Raw genomic sequence first — 15,466 nt, 5'->3', positions numbered from 1 at the left:
CCCTGGGGAAAGGTGTCTTTCTTCTTTCTTTAGGGGGACTTGCCAATGATAACACTGTGATGTATTTACAAATACTAAGATGTGGAGCCAAGGTGTGACTCATAGCATCTGATACTATAATTCAGATTTTCACCAATCACAATGACTTAATACAATAATGGAGCAGCAGACTGAAAAATATAAGGACATTCAGGTGGGGCATGGTGGCACAGCCTGTGACACTAGCATACAGGAGTCTGAGACATGGGATATGAGGCTCTGACTCAAACAAGAACAACTCCAATGAAGCCATAAGCAGAGTGAGGCTGAGAGACAAGCAAAGCAGCAGTGTCGTACCGTCGTCGTCATTCCATCTTTAATCAAAATCATAGCGCATTTGACACATACAAGTGTCCAGACCTTCAGTGACTTTTGCATGTCAAGATCCCTTTGCATAACATTTTGAGGCTAATTTCGTGCTATGAATTTACAAATGTACAACATAAAAATACACTTGGAGTCCATTCCATGTAAGTTTAAAAGCTTTAAATGCAATAGACATACAATGTAAAGATATTTAAAATAAAAATTACAAAATGAGCACAAAGAAGTCTTCCCTTTGGAATTTTTAATAAAATACTGCTCTGTCTAAGATCTAATCAGAAATTCCAGTTAGTTACAAAATAGTTACATGACAAAAGAATCAAGGAAGATAGATATATATGAAATCACACTATTAAAATGAAGCAAATGTTAAAACACTTTGATATACAGCATACCACCCATTACTCAGAGTCAAGTGAAAACACTCAAAGTAATTTGTGCAGCAAAAGAAAATGTAAGATTCTTGAGACCAAGAAAAAAAGCTAAAATATAAAATCCAGCTGGGCAGTGGTGGCACACACCTTTAATTCTAACACTTGGGAGGCAGAAGCAGGAGGATCTCTGAGAGTTCGAGGCCAGCCTGGTCTACAGAGTGAGTTCCAGGACAGCCAGGGCTATACAGAGAAACCCTGCTTTGAAAAACAAAGCAAAAGTCCAACACACACACACACACACACACATAGATAGACACACCCATAACTGTAAAGGAAAGGCAGGATTAATGAGCTTAAAGGACACTGGGCCTGGGGCCAAACTCTGTAACCTCAAAACCCAGGAGGTGGAGGCAGGAGGACTGAAGGGCTAGATAGCAAGAGGAATTGGAGAAGGGGGAAGAAAGAGAAAGCCCGAGTGAACAAGAGTTATAAGGACTTACAGCAGGCTTCAGAGAAAATTTTCACCCCCATGATTTCGAGAGAAACAGAACAAGTACTTGGCTTCTAATGCAGTTACACAGACCATTACCTTTTGCAACATTGGCAGTAATGAGCCAACTGGGGGTGAGGGGTGGTGGTGGTGGTGGTGGGAATTCACATCTACAGGTTTCACTGTGCCAAAATGAAACCTGGAAAGCAGTCTCCTTCACCAGCTGTACTTGAGCTCAGTCTCTGCAGAGCAGGGAGTTTCCACCCGAAGGCAGACACACAGATTCTCAACATTCTTCAACTATTTTCTTCTATCCTCTCTCAGAAAGAAGGACATGTGCTGTATGAGCTAACGCACATGATGTGTGATGGTAAACATGGGTCTGCCTGTCTGCTTTTCCCCATTGCTGGAGAGCTGCTGCCCCTCTCCAGCTGTTTCTTACTGTGCCCTGGCACAAAGCGAGGATGTCTAACAGGAATATAAATTAAGTCAGTCTGAAAAACACTAAAAACTTAAGCTTTGTTTTCTTCTAGCAAAGGGGGTGTCTGCACTTTGTTGAAAACAACAACACTGCCACAACATAAAATGCACACAAACAGCTGCACTTTGAGACCTGTCACTATTTCTAAAAAATAATGATTCTTTTCTTTTTTTTTTTTTTTTAGTGATCGATTTAAAAAAAAAAAAAGATACCGGATGCCTTTCATAGTAATTTTTTTTTTTTTTTGAGACAGGGTTTCTCTGTGTAGCTCTGGCTGTCCTTGAACTCACTTTGTAGACCAGGCTGGCCTTGAACTCAGAAATCCACCTGCCTCTGCCTCCCGAGTGCTGGGATCAAAGGTGTGCTCCACCATGCCCAGCTATCAGTAATTTCTAACAGATTCTCTTCTATAATAAAAGAAAAATCTGGAAGCAAGATAGCACAAAGAACATTTATCCGAGAAGATCTGTGTGAGCGCTACCTTCTGTGGAGTTCTGCTATATAAGGTGGGAACTAGATAACCACTATGAAAAGTATTTGTTGATTCAAAAAGAATAGTTACGTAAAAAGAGAGCAAATAAGATGACTCTCTAGTTCATTTCCTTAAGCTAAGTCAGTACCTTACACTCTGCAAACAGCACTGCATCTCACCTGTCTCTTCGCCTCCTCCCCTAGAGCCAAGACTCCAGAACTCTCTAGTCACAAAGTGAGCACGGGACTCTCGGTGTGGGAATGGAGTACACGTTGAGAGGCAGCAACACCTTCCTTCTGCTCATCACAGAAGGCGGGAAGTACCTTCAGACTTCATTACTGCCTGGCTGCCTTGAATTCACGGAACCTCCTGCTATAGACAGCTTCCAGAGCACTGGAACTGGAGACGTGCACTACTGAGCCCAGAGAAGGAAAATCTGTAATTTAAACTGAGGTTTAGAGGGAATAAAGTTTTGACACAACTGAGGTTTAGATATTTAAGCCTTTAGTCTATGAAGTTCTTAGGTCAATGAATCCATTGGCCAGGAAATGTACAAAATTGAGAAAGGGAGACACAGCTGAAAGGACCCATCTTCTAATGAACTTAATTTGCTTAACAAAGAAAGACTTGTTGAACAAAGATATTAACAATCATTTCCAGTGAGGAGAGGAAGGCTTAATCAAATAAATAACTTTTCTAGTTACACGGAAACAGACAATCTGGGGGAAGTGTTCCTTCTGGGACCACAGCCCACCATTTCCAAAGGTTCTTAGATTGAATAGCCAAATGAACATATTTTAAAAGCTCGAGGGTGGTTTCAGACTGACTCATCCCAACTGGCTATATGGTTGCCACAGCCCATGTATGTTTCAGAGATGTGCTCCTCCCCCGCAGACACGTGTCAGGAGATCCAGTGTCCTCAGAGCTCTGCTGCTGCTCCCTAGCTGCCAGGACGGAATCCTCTCCTTTTCTTTGCAAGCTTGACTCTTAGCATTTGCTCTCTATTTTTAAAAGGAAGGCAAAGGCTCTTCTTACTCTGCTTTCCATGCAGAATTACTAGCTTGTTGTGCACAGTTTTTGGAGAATCCTCACTGGTTCAATGGCACTGTGTTTACTCAAATTTCTCATGGAATTGTCAGAACAACTCCTTCCTCTGTTTCGACAGGGGACATGGTTGTGCAGCACGGTGAATTTATCCCACAGGAGCGAGCGAGGGTACAGCAAACGTAAGTGAGGTAACAAATACTACACATTTCAACGCTCTCGGAAGGAGTTACCATAGCATCGCCACAGCCTAACTTCCCTCGCGTCTGCAATGGATGCGTCCCTTGAAAACAGAGTTTGGGAGCAACAAAGGCAAACACTGCGAATGGCCTGAACCTTCCCACAGTGCCCCAGCAAGAAGTTTCTACTAACAGAAGACAAAGTTACAGAAATTCACATGACCATAGAAAATAAAGATAGCTATCATTTACCTCTTAACTAAAGGCACTACTAGTATCCATATATCCTGCCATCACCTAGAGAAACACTGAAATTAGCACAGAAAGGAATTCAACACCAGCATTTGTAAGAAACAGTAAGACTATTTTAAGACTTATGGCAGAGTCTCCATGACGTAAATTAAATACACACAATGAGCAGCTCCATATAAAGACTGGTTCCTACTTTTGAAAAAGTACGATCATTTTTACTCTTTAAAAATATAAGCATATCACAAAACTAAAAGATCAATATGTTTATATATAAATGCACGCCATCATGTCCTTGAGAAAATTTCATAAATTCCAAATCATTTCAACAGTGTGAGCAACACACATCCAGGAGTGACACGCAGAGACAAAATGCAACAGCACTGAGCAGTTCAGCAGGTGCTAAAATGCACAACCAGAATGGGACAGGCAGTAAAAAATGTCCACACAAAAAGACATGTTGGAATTGTTAAAAAGTTTACATTTTTACCAGTCCCAGGAAGCTCTACACACAGACCCACAACGAGTTTTCACATATGTGAAGTAAGCAGAGAAAAAGCCACATAAGGAAGTGTGGTGACGCATGCTGGAATCTCAGAACATGGAGGATTACCATGAGTACCCGGCCAGCCAGGACTACACAGCAAGACCCCGTCTCAAAAGAAAAAAAAATATCAACAAAGCAAATATAACCCAAGAAGCCTAAAAAAGCATAGTGATTAACGTTCTGTACTGTACTCTATTGCAGTCTGATTTGTAATCGCTGTACCCTGGAGATTTTGAAACTTAATTCTATTAGGAATTCTGAATGCTGGTTTTTGAATAATCTAAAAAAATTCGTTATTTTTCAAATCTAGATTGCTATTCCTAGTTTGAAGCAGTCAGACGAATGCTCTGGAGAATCTTCTAAAGTTGCTTTGGTACAAGATTTAGAACAAAGCAGCACTGGCCGCATCAGCGCTCAATAGCTCCATGGCCACCGCCGGTGTGCGGTGTGCGTGCTCGCTCCAGAGCATCCGAGGGACTGATTTTGGCCACAGACGGCTGTGAACAGAGTGCAGGCCACTCTCCAGTCATGTTGTTCCATCATTACAAACAAATAAAACCCACACTTAGGAAATTACAAGGCCTAATTCATGCCGCATTTAGTTATCCCTCAATAATAGTGTAAAAAAGCTTGTTATGATGATAAGATAATGACTAATTTATAGTTCAAGGATCCTTCTAATGAGGAAGCCAATGGTTAGAGTGGTACATTTTAACATTCAGACCACTCATATTTACTGTAGTTTTTGGTTTTTGAAGCAAGGTCTGGCCAGGAACTCACTATGTAGTCCCACACAGTGAATATATGGCAACCCTTCTGTCTCAGATTCTAAAGCATGATGCTCATAGGTTATTACCATGCTCAGTTTGCTATTTATTTTAATACAAGGTTTAATTTTTCTTTTTTTACAGATTTATTGAGGTATCACTGATGTACAACAAATTGCACATATTTAAAGTGCACAATTTGATATATAGTCTTAAATAGCATGAAAAGTGCCTGGTAACTTAAAAATAAAAAATATTTAATCTAAACATACCCTAAAATTGTACATTTCTGACACATAGATATCAGTTTATAAAAAAGTAGATGGAGATAAAAGAAATGAATTCCCAGGTACCAAATTTATTCCGAAGGTTTAGAAACGCTGAAGTTGACGGCCAGTTTTCTCGACTTCCTTTTTGAGGAGCTTGGCGCTGACCTTGGTTGGGACCCAACATGGCCTTGGGAGGCAGTTTCAACATGAGAAGACACGGGCTGGGCAGCCTGAGAGGATGATGAAGAGGCTGGTGGACTTTCTTGTGGAGTCATTTTGGTGGCTTCAGAAGACCCTGGCTTGTTAGTCTGAAGTGGTGTGGCCTGAGAACTCTGGGCCTCCTTATTCTCAAAATTCTTTCTGTTTGCAACTCTTTTTTTGGTAACCTTTGAGTAATAAAAGCATTATTAACTAATAATCTAGCAATCTACACACACACACACACACACACACACACACACACACACACACACACACACAAAATGTTGTGTCAAATAATACCATAAACTAGGCCATAGATACTTGCTAATCACTGCTGATTTTGACTTCCACTTATGAATAGCAACAAAATATTTATAATAATGGCTGAAGAGATGGCCCAGTGGGGATCCAATTTGGTTCCCAGCACCCATACCTGCTGGCCTGTAACTCTTGCGTCAGGGGGTCCAACTTCTCTGGCCTCCCAGGGCACCTGAACGTTGGTAAACATACTCTCCCTCCTTGGATGTAATTAAACCAATATACATCTTTAAAAAGTATTTATATTACTTGCTACATTTGGCATTACTTATTAGAATATAAATTTAGAGCAGAGGGCAGCCTAGTTCACACACACTTTCTAGTCAGTACTGGTTCTTCTTAGTAGTTTCGTTCTGAACATTAAAAAAAAAAAGAAAGAAAAGAAAAGGAAAGAAAAAGAAAAAAAGTAACACTGTTGGGCCGGGCAGTGGTGGTGCACGCCTTTAATCCCAGCACTTGGGAGGCAGAGGCAGGCGGATTTCTGAGTTCGAGGCCAGCCTGGTCTACAAAGTGAGTTCCAGGACAGCCAGGGCTACACAGAGAAACCCTGTCTTGAAAAACCAAAAAAAAAAAAAAAAAAAAGTAACAGGGTTAAGGAAACCTGTAATTTTTTTCCAGCCCTCACCTGCAGAGGTATGAACTGACTGTGCACTCCGCCTGGCACTCCTCCAGCCAAGGGCATGGTTCCAGGATATGAAGGATAGTGGAAGGCATTCCCAGCAACTGGCACTGGTGGTCTCCATGACACTGAGCCAAAGAGATGAGACGATGAAGGCATTATATTAGCTGTAAAACACCAATATCCAGAAAGTTAAGACTCCTCTCTGCTAGCCCTTTTTAGCTTCTCCACCTCAGGTGGCAACTGTAACTGCGCTTGTCTATTGTATCAGTCAGCCCTGGGCTCCTCTCTTAGCACACTAACTATCTACAGAAAGGCAGTTATCCTGAAGATGGCCTGCAGAGGCCAGTGATACTAATGCTGACATGACCTTTAGGAATGGCTGTAATTATGGGACTTGGACGAAGCTGGAGTTTGCCATTGAATCATTTCGGTTCCTTCAGAAGACCCTGGCTTGTTAGTATGAATGGTGTGGACTGAGAAGAACTCTGGCCCTCCTTATTCTCAAAATCCTTGTTTGGTTTCCTATATGTACTTGAAGTGACTCCATCAGAAAGGTCTGGGAACAGAAAAGTCTGTCTTTACAGATCACAAGGCTCTCACCTTACCAAATGCTAAGTAGCTTCCACAGTGAGCTCAGCATATAAAAAGCCCCAAAGCTCACGTTTTGAAATATAATCACTTTCATGGTACAGGTAGAGTTTCTTTTCTCTAGTCTAGTGTTGTAATTCAAGGACTTTTTCTGGCCATTGGATGCACACTGGACTGGTGATTCCTAAATCTATCTGTCTTCCCGAGATACTTGATGAGCTTGTGAAATGCAGACTCATCAGTGACTAAAATCTAGTAAGCCAGATTCCTGAGACCTGAGGAGGTCAGAGGACAATTTGAGGACTAAGCTCTTTCTGTCTACCATGTGGGACATAGGATTTAACTCAGGCTGTCAGGCTTTGCAGCAAATGCCTTTACCTCTTGAGCCATGTCTCTGATCCTGGTATTTTGAATTTCACAGCAATGTATTTTTCTTTATTCTAATGTTGTTCCTTTTAGTATAGAGGTACATGTCCTTTAATTCTAAGAAAATTTAAGTTTCCTTCCTCCCTCCTATCACTCACCATTTCTCTGGAGTTGCCAGTAACAAGGGTTGTTGGTCTGTGCACAATATTAATTTTTTTGTTATTTCTTATTTTCTAGTTTTTACCATCCTTTGACCCATTTTAAGTTAACAACTGTGATGTTTTACATGAGAAATGTCACCCTAGGCCTAGGTATTTGAATACAGTGCCCTGTTGGTGATGCTGTTCATGAACATTATGGCATCTTTAGCAGATAGTTTTGTTGAGGAAGTATGTCCCTGGAACTGGCTTTGAGTTTATAGTCTAATCCTATTTCCTGTTTTTTCTCTCTGCTCTGCGTTTGCATACATGCCCTCTCATCTTAGCTTACATGACCTCTGCTTCCATTATGGATTCCTTCTTTGGTCTATTATCTCTGCAACAGAAAAGTAACTGAAACAGAAATTGGTACCAGGAGTGGGGTGTTGCTGTGAAGAACCTGACTATGTTGTATTTTGGAGGAATGTGGAAGACTGTTCAAGTTTAGACTAGAAAAGTGGCTGAATGCTGTGACCAGAGCTTAAAGAGCCATTCAGGAAGACAGCAATGATGAGAATAATGCAGAAGACAGAGGCCAACCTCATAATGTTTCAGAGGGAGTAGATACTGTGTGATATTTTTGTAAACAATCTCACTGGTTTTTGCCCATGTCCTAAGAACTAACATGAGGCTACATTAAAAAGACTAATTTCTTTGGCCGAAGAACTTTCAAGACCATAGAGTCTATGTCATGACTCTTATGGATAAGATACATGAAGCTCTACAATAACCAAGAGCAAGTGGGACAGAAAGAAATGGAAATATGTACTCTGGAGATAAAGAGGGAATTCTCTTTTGGAAACATAAACCAAAATAAACTATTCCTTTGAGAAGTTGCTTTTGATTATGGCATTTTAGGTACATTAGTAAGATTAATATACAGCTAAGGCATGCGCTAAAAGAGGCTGTAATGGTTAAGGAGATTAGTGCCATCAAGGAGAGACCTGCTCTGCCCTGGAACAATGGGAAAAGTGCCATAGAAGATCCTATGTAGCCAGACCTTCAACTTGTGAAAGGCACAACCCTCAAGGACAGCTTGTTTCTAGAAAGCAATTGCTTCAGTCCAGGACTGCAGCTACTAAAGTGACTGAAGGAATATGGATCCATTTCTAGATAGCAGTCAAACTTGTCACTGTCATCCATATAGCCCCATTTTGGGGGCATGAAAGATACAAGAGTGAGGGCAAGCCCGAGGCCAGACAGCATGTGTCAGGGGAGTCCCTGTAGGGAGCCTGTAAGAGGCTATCATATACAGCTGTTATAATGAAGTCTGGGTGGTGGCAGAGACCCCACGATGTTGGAGATCATAGTCATGAGACATTTGCCAAGGAACACTGCACATAGGGAGCAGAACCAGTCTGAAAGAGAGCATTCTGGGGGCAGCAAAGCTGGAATCATCTAAGTCCTGCAGAAAGAAACTCCCAGACACTGGACATGGAGCCTCACGGCTTTGTATCTGTCCTGAGCTTAGGTTTACTCTGCTTCAGTATCTCCTCACTATGTCCTGCTCTACTACACTGCCACTCCAACTGTGGCATCACTGCCACTTTCTTCCACTCCCCCACCCCACCCTTTTCTTTTTTCTTTGAGACAGGGTTTCTCTGTGCAGCCCTGGCTGTCCTGGAACTTGCTTTGTAGACCAGGCTGGTCTCGAACTAAGAGATCCGCCTGCCTCTGCCTCACGAGAGCTGGGTTTAAGGTGTGCGTCACCAGGCCTGGCTGCTTTCAATTCCTAGTCTGCTGATCTTCTTTTATCTGTTTATGCTCAGAGACTTTGTTTTTAAGATTTCTTAATATTGAATTTAACAGAGTTTGGGTGGGAAGAAGGGTAAGTACATGTTGTAAAATTTTTGGATTTTTGAAGGTAGTTCTTTAACTGGGTGTGGTGGGTACACTTTAATCTTACCACTCAGAAGACTGAGGTAGAAACTAGAAATTCAAAACTAGTCTGGGTTACATGAGAAATGCCTTAAAAAACAAACAAACAAACAAGCAATCAATCAAATCCCAAACCACAAAAGTGGTGCATGTTGATGTACGCTTGTGCACACAAAATGTAATCTAACACCCCCCCCCCCCTCCAATAACACAATGTGCTTCTTAAAAGAATTCAGAGAAAATAAGAACTGAAGGATAAGTACTTACAAAAGCAAACCACCTTACCAGTAGGTTGGGTAAAAACAGGAGGGACGGCTCCAGGTGGTACCGCAGGAGGATAATTTGTAAATATGGGTGGAGGCAAAGGAAAACTCACACCCAAGGAGCCCTGTGGGAGTATTTAAAAGTAATGAGACAAAACGACAAGACATTTCTTTCTGTGGAGACTAATTACAAATCTAAGCCGACTGGACAGAGCGCTCAGTAGTTAAGAACCCTTGCTACTTCTTCCTGATGATGGAAGTTGGCTTCCCAGCATGCGTGTAGGGCAGCTCACAACATCTGTAACTCCAGCTCCAAGGGATCTGACTTCCTTCCTCTGGTCTCTGTACACACACACTCACACACATACACACACACACACACACACACACACACACACACACTCACACACACACACACACTCACACACACACACACACACTCACACACACACACACACACACACACACACACTCACACACACACACACACACACACACACACACACACACACTCACACACACACACACACATCAATTTTAAAAACTCAGAACTCATAAATGATTCTTACCAGTTGCTGTAAAGCAAAAAGAGCAGCTCTCTCCTTGGCTTCACTTTCAGAGTGGCACTGTGGCCCATGTACCAGTAAGCCATTAGACAATTTTACCTGACAAACTGTCATTGTCTAAAAGAAGAAAATAGAGATTTCTGTTAAGATTATATGCCTAGGAACTGAAGTTCTTCCCTTAAACCTTGGACTAATAGCAGGATAATCTCATCTAAGTTTTACGTTTCCAGGAAAACTTTAGAATTGTGCCCTAACTTCTTTTCCTTAAAAAACAAAACAAAAAAAAAACCCAAATCAAAACAACAACAACAACAAAATCAAGGTCTCTCTATGTAGTCTCATAGTCCTCTAACTCTCTATGTAAAACTGGCTGGCCTCAAACTCACAGAGGTCTGCCTGCCTCTGGCCTCAATCCCCAACCCCTACCCCACGAAAAAAAAAAAAAACCCCAAACAAACCATGTAACACTAAATTTAACCATCGTAACAATTTTTCTTTTCTTTTCTTTTCTTTTTTTTTTTTTTTTTACAATTTTTCAAGAATACAATTCAGTGGCATTACAAATATTAATAATGTTATACCATGTGTCATTATAATCTATCTCCAGAAATCTGGAGATTTTATAAACCTAATTCTAAGCTGGGCAGTGGTGGTGCATGCCTTTAATTCCAGCTGAGGCAGGCAGAACTCTGAGTTTGAGGCCAGCCTGGTCTACAGGGTGAGTCCTAGGTCAGTCAAAACTACACAAAGAAAACCTGTTTCACCACCACCACCACCACCACCAAAAAACAAAAAAACCAAAAACCCCCAAAACCAACAAAATCCCAAAACCAACCAATCAATCAACCAGACAGGAAAAACAAACAAAAAACCTAATTCTACACTCACCAGTCAATAATTTCCTTCTCCATTCAAGCCACAGAAACTACTATTTAAGTACATCAGACATGTGGTTTGCTTCACTAAGTGTCTCTATGGGCTCACTCACACTGCAATGAGCTTTTAAATTTGAATAAAACCCACAGTTTGAGATATATCAAACTTTATTAATCATACCCTAACATAGACTTCTTTCCAAAAAAATTTTTTTTTGATGTAGACTTCTATGCTTCATCTTCTACAAACTAGGTCATTATGAATGTAGAAGTGCAAACCCTTCAGGCATAGTTTTATTTCCCAGACAGGTTTCTGTCTGGAACTCCATATAGACCAGGCTGGCCATGAAGTTAAGAGATCTGCCTGCCTCTGCCTTGAGTGCTAGATGTGTCCCCCACTGCCCTGCAAGACTTAGTTCTCTTTTGGGTATATATTCAGAAATGGAATTACTGTAGCATATAATAATTCTATTCAAACAACAATGTTTGGAGATAGGATTTTTGTTTTTTTTTTTTTTTCCGAGACAGGGTTTCTCTATATAGCCTTGGCTGTCCTGGAACTCACTTTGTAGACCAGGCTGGCCTCGAACTCAGAAATCCGCCTGCCTCTGCTCCCAAGTGCTGGGATTAAAGGCGTGCGCCACCATGCCCGGCTCTGGAGATAGGACCTTTTAAACAATTATTTATTTTTATGTGTATGTTTTGTCTGCTTATATGGCTGTGCATCATTTGGGTGGAAGAACAGACAGCGCACTCTCAGACACTGAGCTATCTCTCCAGAGCCTGGAGACAAGCTTTTGATTCTGTAGCCAGACTGACATCAGTCTCCTGTCTGTGTTGGATGATAGACATGTATCATCATGTCTGGCTAGATTACCTTGGATTAGAAATGTCTATTTAAAGGTTTTGTTCATGGGGCTGGAGAGATGGCTCAGTGGTTCAGAGCACTGACTGCTCTTCCAAAGGTCCTGAGTTCAAATCCCAGCAACCACATGGTGCCTCACAACCATCCAAAATGAGATCTGACGCCCTCTTCTGGTGTGTCTGAGGACAGCTACAGTGTACCTAGATATAATAATAAATAAATCTTAAAAAAAAAAGGTTTTGTTCACTTCCGATTTAGGTGTTTCTGTTATTGAGCTATACGAGTGAGCTTACCTATTCTGTTGTTATAGTATATGCCTCTACATGTGGGGCCTTGAGTTCAAATCCTAGTGCTGCTGAAAAACAGCAATGATTCCCCAAACCACAAAGACCCAACCTCTACACCCCTGTGCTTTTTTTTTTCTAGCTAAAGATTTTCAGTCAATTATGCTCAGTTAAAATTTATATTTGTGTAGACATCAAATGCAGTATACTATACCTGTGTTGTTCGCAGAAAGGAGAAATCAGGTTGTGGCATTCCAACAAGGGAACAAATTCGAGAAAGTTCAGTTACTGGTGTGGACACAGGAGGCATCTGGCCTGGCCAACACACACTGTCCACCGATGCCACATTTTGGAACTCGTTAGTCCCATGAGGCTTGTTCATATGGCATGCTATGGAGAAAGCAAAGGGCATATCCATATTAAGGAAAGGATCTTGGACTGTCCAGGTATGGTGCTTTGAGTAAGAATGGCCCCTATCACCTCATACATTTGGATGTTTAGTCACGCCTGAGGGAGTGAACTGTTTGATAGGAGTAGAAGGATTAGGAGGGTGGCCTTGTTGAAGGAGGAATGTCTCTGGAGGTGGGTTTCCAAAGGCCCAGACAGGCTCGGTCTCTGTCAGCCACTGCTCCAGAGCCATGTGTGGGACCATGATGATTAGGGACTAAACCCACAATTATTTATAAAAGCTGACATGGTCATGGAGATCTCTTCACAGCAATAGAACAGTGACCAAGCCACCAGCTGTTACAGTTTTATAGGAGATAAAAAAGAAAACGACTAAATGGTTAACAACAACAGGCTGGGTTGGCATGGTGGCTGGCACCTGTAAGCCCAAAGTAGAAGGGCTGTCATTAGTCTGAGTCTAGTCTGGAACACAAAATAAGATTCTGTCTCCAAAAATCAAGAGAAAAGGCTAAATAACTGCCAAGACATAAATCTAGATGGCTATCGTTTATAAATGATAATTACCAAGATAAACATTTTAAAACTGGGTATAATGGAGCACACCTGAAGAAAAGTGTACTTCAATGAAGAATTAATTCACCCCCCTTTTGGAGAAAAGTTCTTTCACTATTATAGCCTGGAGATTACTTATGTAGCAGAGATCTACCTGACTCTTATTTCAGAGCTCTGGGATTAAAGGGGTGTGCCACCATATCTACCTGCTACTTCCTGCTTTTGACTGGGGCTCATGAAACTTAAGATTTGCTTCAAACTTGTTCCACAGTCCTCGAGCGTCTGCTTCCCGAGGGCTGAGAGGATGAGTGTGTACCAACATCCCACCTCCTACGCAGAACGGGCAGTGAATCCAGGCCCTGTACCAGTGGAGCTGCTACCTATATAAGAGCCTCAAAGCATCTGTCATAGAAAAGAGATTACACATCTGGGCCTGGTAGTGCAGATCCCTAATTCTAGGCATTTAGGAATCAGAGGCTGGAATATCATGAGTTCAAGGCCAACATGGACAACTTAATGAGCTCTCAAAAACAAAGTAAAAAAGGGTGTGAAGTAGATCACTTGTCTAGCTTGCTCGAGGCCCCCAAGTTCAATCCCCAATAGTGAGTAATTTACAAAACAAAAAGAGGAGGGGTGTTAAGTGACCTTGCCCAAAGAAACAGAACCAGTTGGCTATATGACACAGACTAGATTCTTAGCTACTTAAGCTCCTCACATTTTCAAAATTAAGTAAAATATACTTGTTTTTGAAATTTATCCATTTTGCTTAAAAATTATTTTGATCAATTTCAGGAACATATTTGTCACTGTTATAAATATGTAATCGATTTCTAATAGCTTTTGAGGGCCAGTGGGATTGCTCAGTGGTTAGAGCCACCTGCTGCCAAGCCTGAAGACCTGAATTTGATTTCCAAAATCACATGGTGGAAGAAGGAAAATGATTGCCATGAGCTGTCCTCTGATTTCCAAATGGCATAATGACATGTGTGTGACCCCCACCCACAGTAAATAAAGTATACAGGCAGCATATACCAGCTGATCTGAGGCCCCAACACATATACAGCAGAGGAATGCTGGGTCTGTGTTCAATCAGAGATGATTCACCTAATCCTCAAGAGACTGGAGGCTCCAGGACGTTTAGAGGTCAGGTGGTGTGGGGTGTAGGGCATGGGGACATCCTTGTGGAGATAGGGGGGTGGAAAGGAGGTATGGGATGTGAAACAGTCGAAGGATGGATGGGGAAGAAGTGGGGGGAATAAAATCTGGAGGGTAAAAAAAAATTAAAAATCCCATTAAAAAAGAAAGCATCAAAAAAAAAAAAAAAAAAAAAGAAAGCATCAAATTTCACCATAAAAATGTAATGTAATTTTTAAAAGACAGGGGTTTCTCTATGTAACCCTGGAGGTCCTGGAACTCTCTATGTAGACTCAAATTCAGAGATCCACTTGCCCCTGTCTCCAAGTGCTGGGATTAAAGAGGTGCTACTATATTTGGCTTCTAATAGTTTTTTAAATTATTAATTATCCAATATTTACTGGTGTACTGACTGGTTTTGTGTGTCAACTTGAAACAAGCTGGAGTTATCACAGAGAAAGGAGCCTCTCTTGAGGAAATGCCTCCATGAGATCTATCTGTAAGGCATTTTCTCAATTAGTGATCTAGGGGGAGGGTCCATTGTGGGTGGTGCCATCCATGGGCTGGTAGTCTTGGGTTCTATAAGAAAGCAAGCTGAGCAAGCCAGGGGAAAGCAATCCAGTAAGCAGCATCCCTCCATGGTCTGAGCAACAGCTCCTGTTTCCTGACCTGTTTGAGTTCCAGTCCTGACTTGCTTTGGTGATGAACAGCAGTATGGAAGTGTAAGCCGAATAAACGCTTTCCTCCCCAACCTGCTGCTGGTCATGATGTTTGTGCAGGAACAGAAACCCTGTCTAAGACACCTGGTGTGTATTAGAGCTAAGCACTGCTCTGGGGCCAGATTTTGATCCTTAATAACTTCAGTCTGAATTACTCAAAACTTTTTTTAAAGTACTGTGAGAAACTCTAGTTCAAATTCAGTTTTGTTGGAGCCATTCTTCCTGGTCAGTTTTTGGCAGATGATTACATAAGTACAGTATTAAACGTAAGGGTCTAAGGCACAGGGACAGTGTATGTACTGTCATCCAGCACTGAGCCACATGCTACACTGCAAGTGTCACTTCCAGTGTGCATCCCTGCTAGTGCTTTCTAATTGAGTCCACAGCCTTTTCTG

The 15,466-nt window shown here is 41.6% G+C and overlaps 1 protein-coding gene across 5 annotated transcripts in view; it reads right to left on the bottom strand.

The window, feature by feature from the left end:
* Window positions 1–327: 327 nt before the first annotated feature.
* The window catches only part of Xrn1 (5'-3' exoribonuclease 1), a 103,057-nt gene continuing 87,918 nt past the window's right edge, over window positions 328–15,466 (bottom strand). For 2 of the 5 annotated variants that reach the window (NM_011916.3, NM_001311130.1), the window contains exons 38-42: window positions 12,473–12,648; window positions 10,238–10,351; window positions 9,691–9,793; window positions 6,380–6,540; window positions 328–5,621 (exon numbers count right to left, since the gene is read on the bottom strand). In NM_011916.3, coding sequence (NP_036046.2) covers window positions 5,325–5,621; window positions 6,380–6,540; window positions 9,691–9,793; window positions 10,238–10,351; window positions 12,473–12,648 — 851 coding nt within the window. In that variant the 3' untranslated portion in view covers window positions 328–5,324. The remainder of the gene's footprint in view (window positions 5,622–6,379; window positions 6,541–9,690; window positions 9,794–10,237; window positions 10,352–12,472; window positions 12,649–15,466) is intronic. The other 3 variants (XM_006511154.4, XM_006511155.4, XM_006511156.2) reach the window with 2 other exon arrangements.

The sequence above is a fragment of the Mus musculus genome, chromosome 9, assembly GCF_000001635.26.
Source record: "Mus musculus strain C57BL/6J chromosome 9, GRCm38.p6 C57BL/6J".
In the NCBI taxonomy this organism is placed as follows: domain Eukaryota; kingdom Metazoa; phylum Chordata; class Mammalia; order Rodentia; family Muridae; genus Mus; species Mus musculus.
The sequence above is the reverse complement of the archived record's forward strand: the minus strand, read 5'-3'. Positions and strand labels throughout refer to the sequence as shown.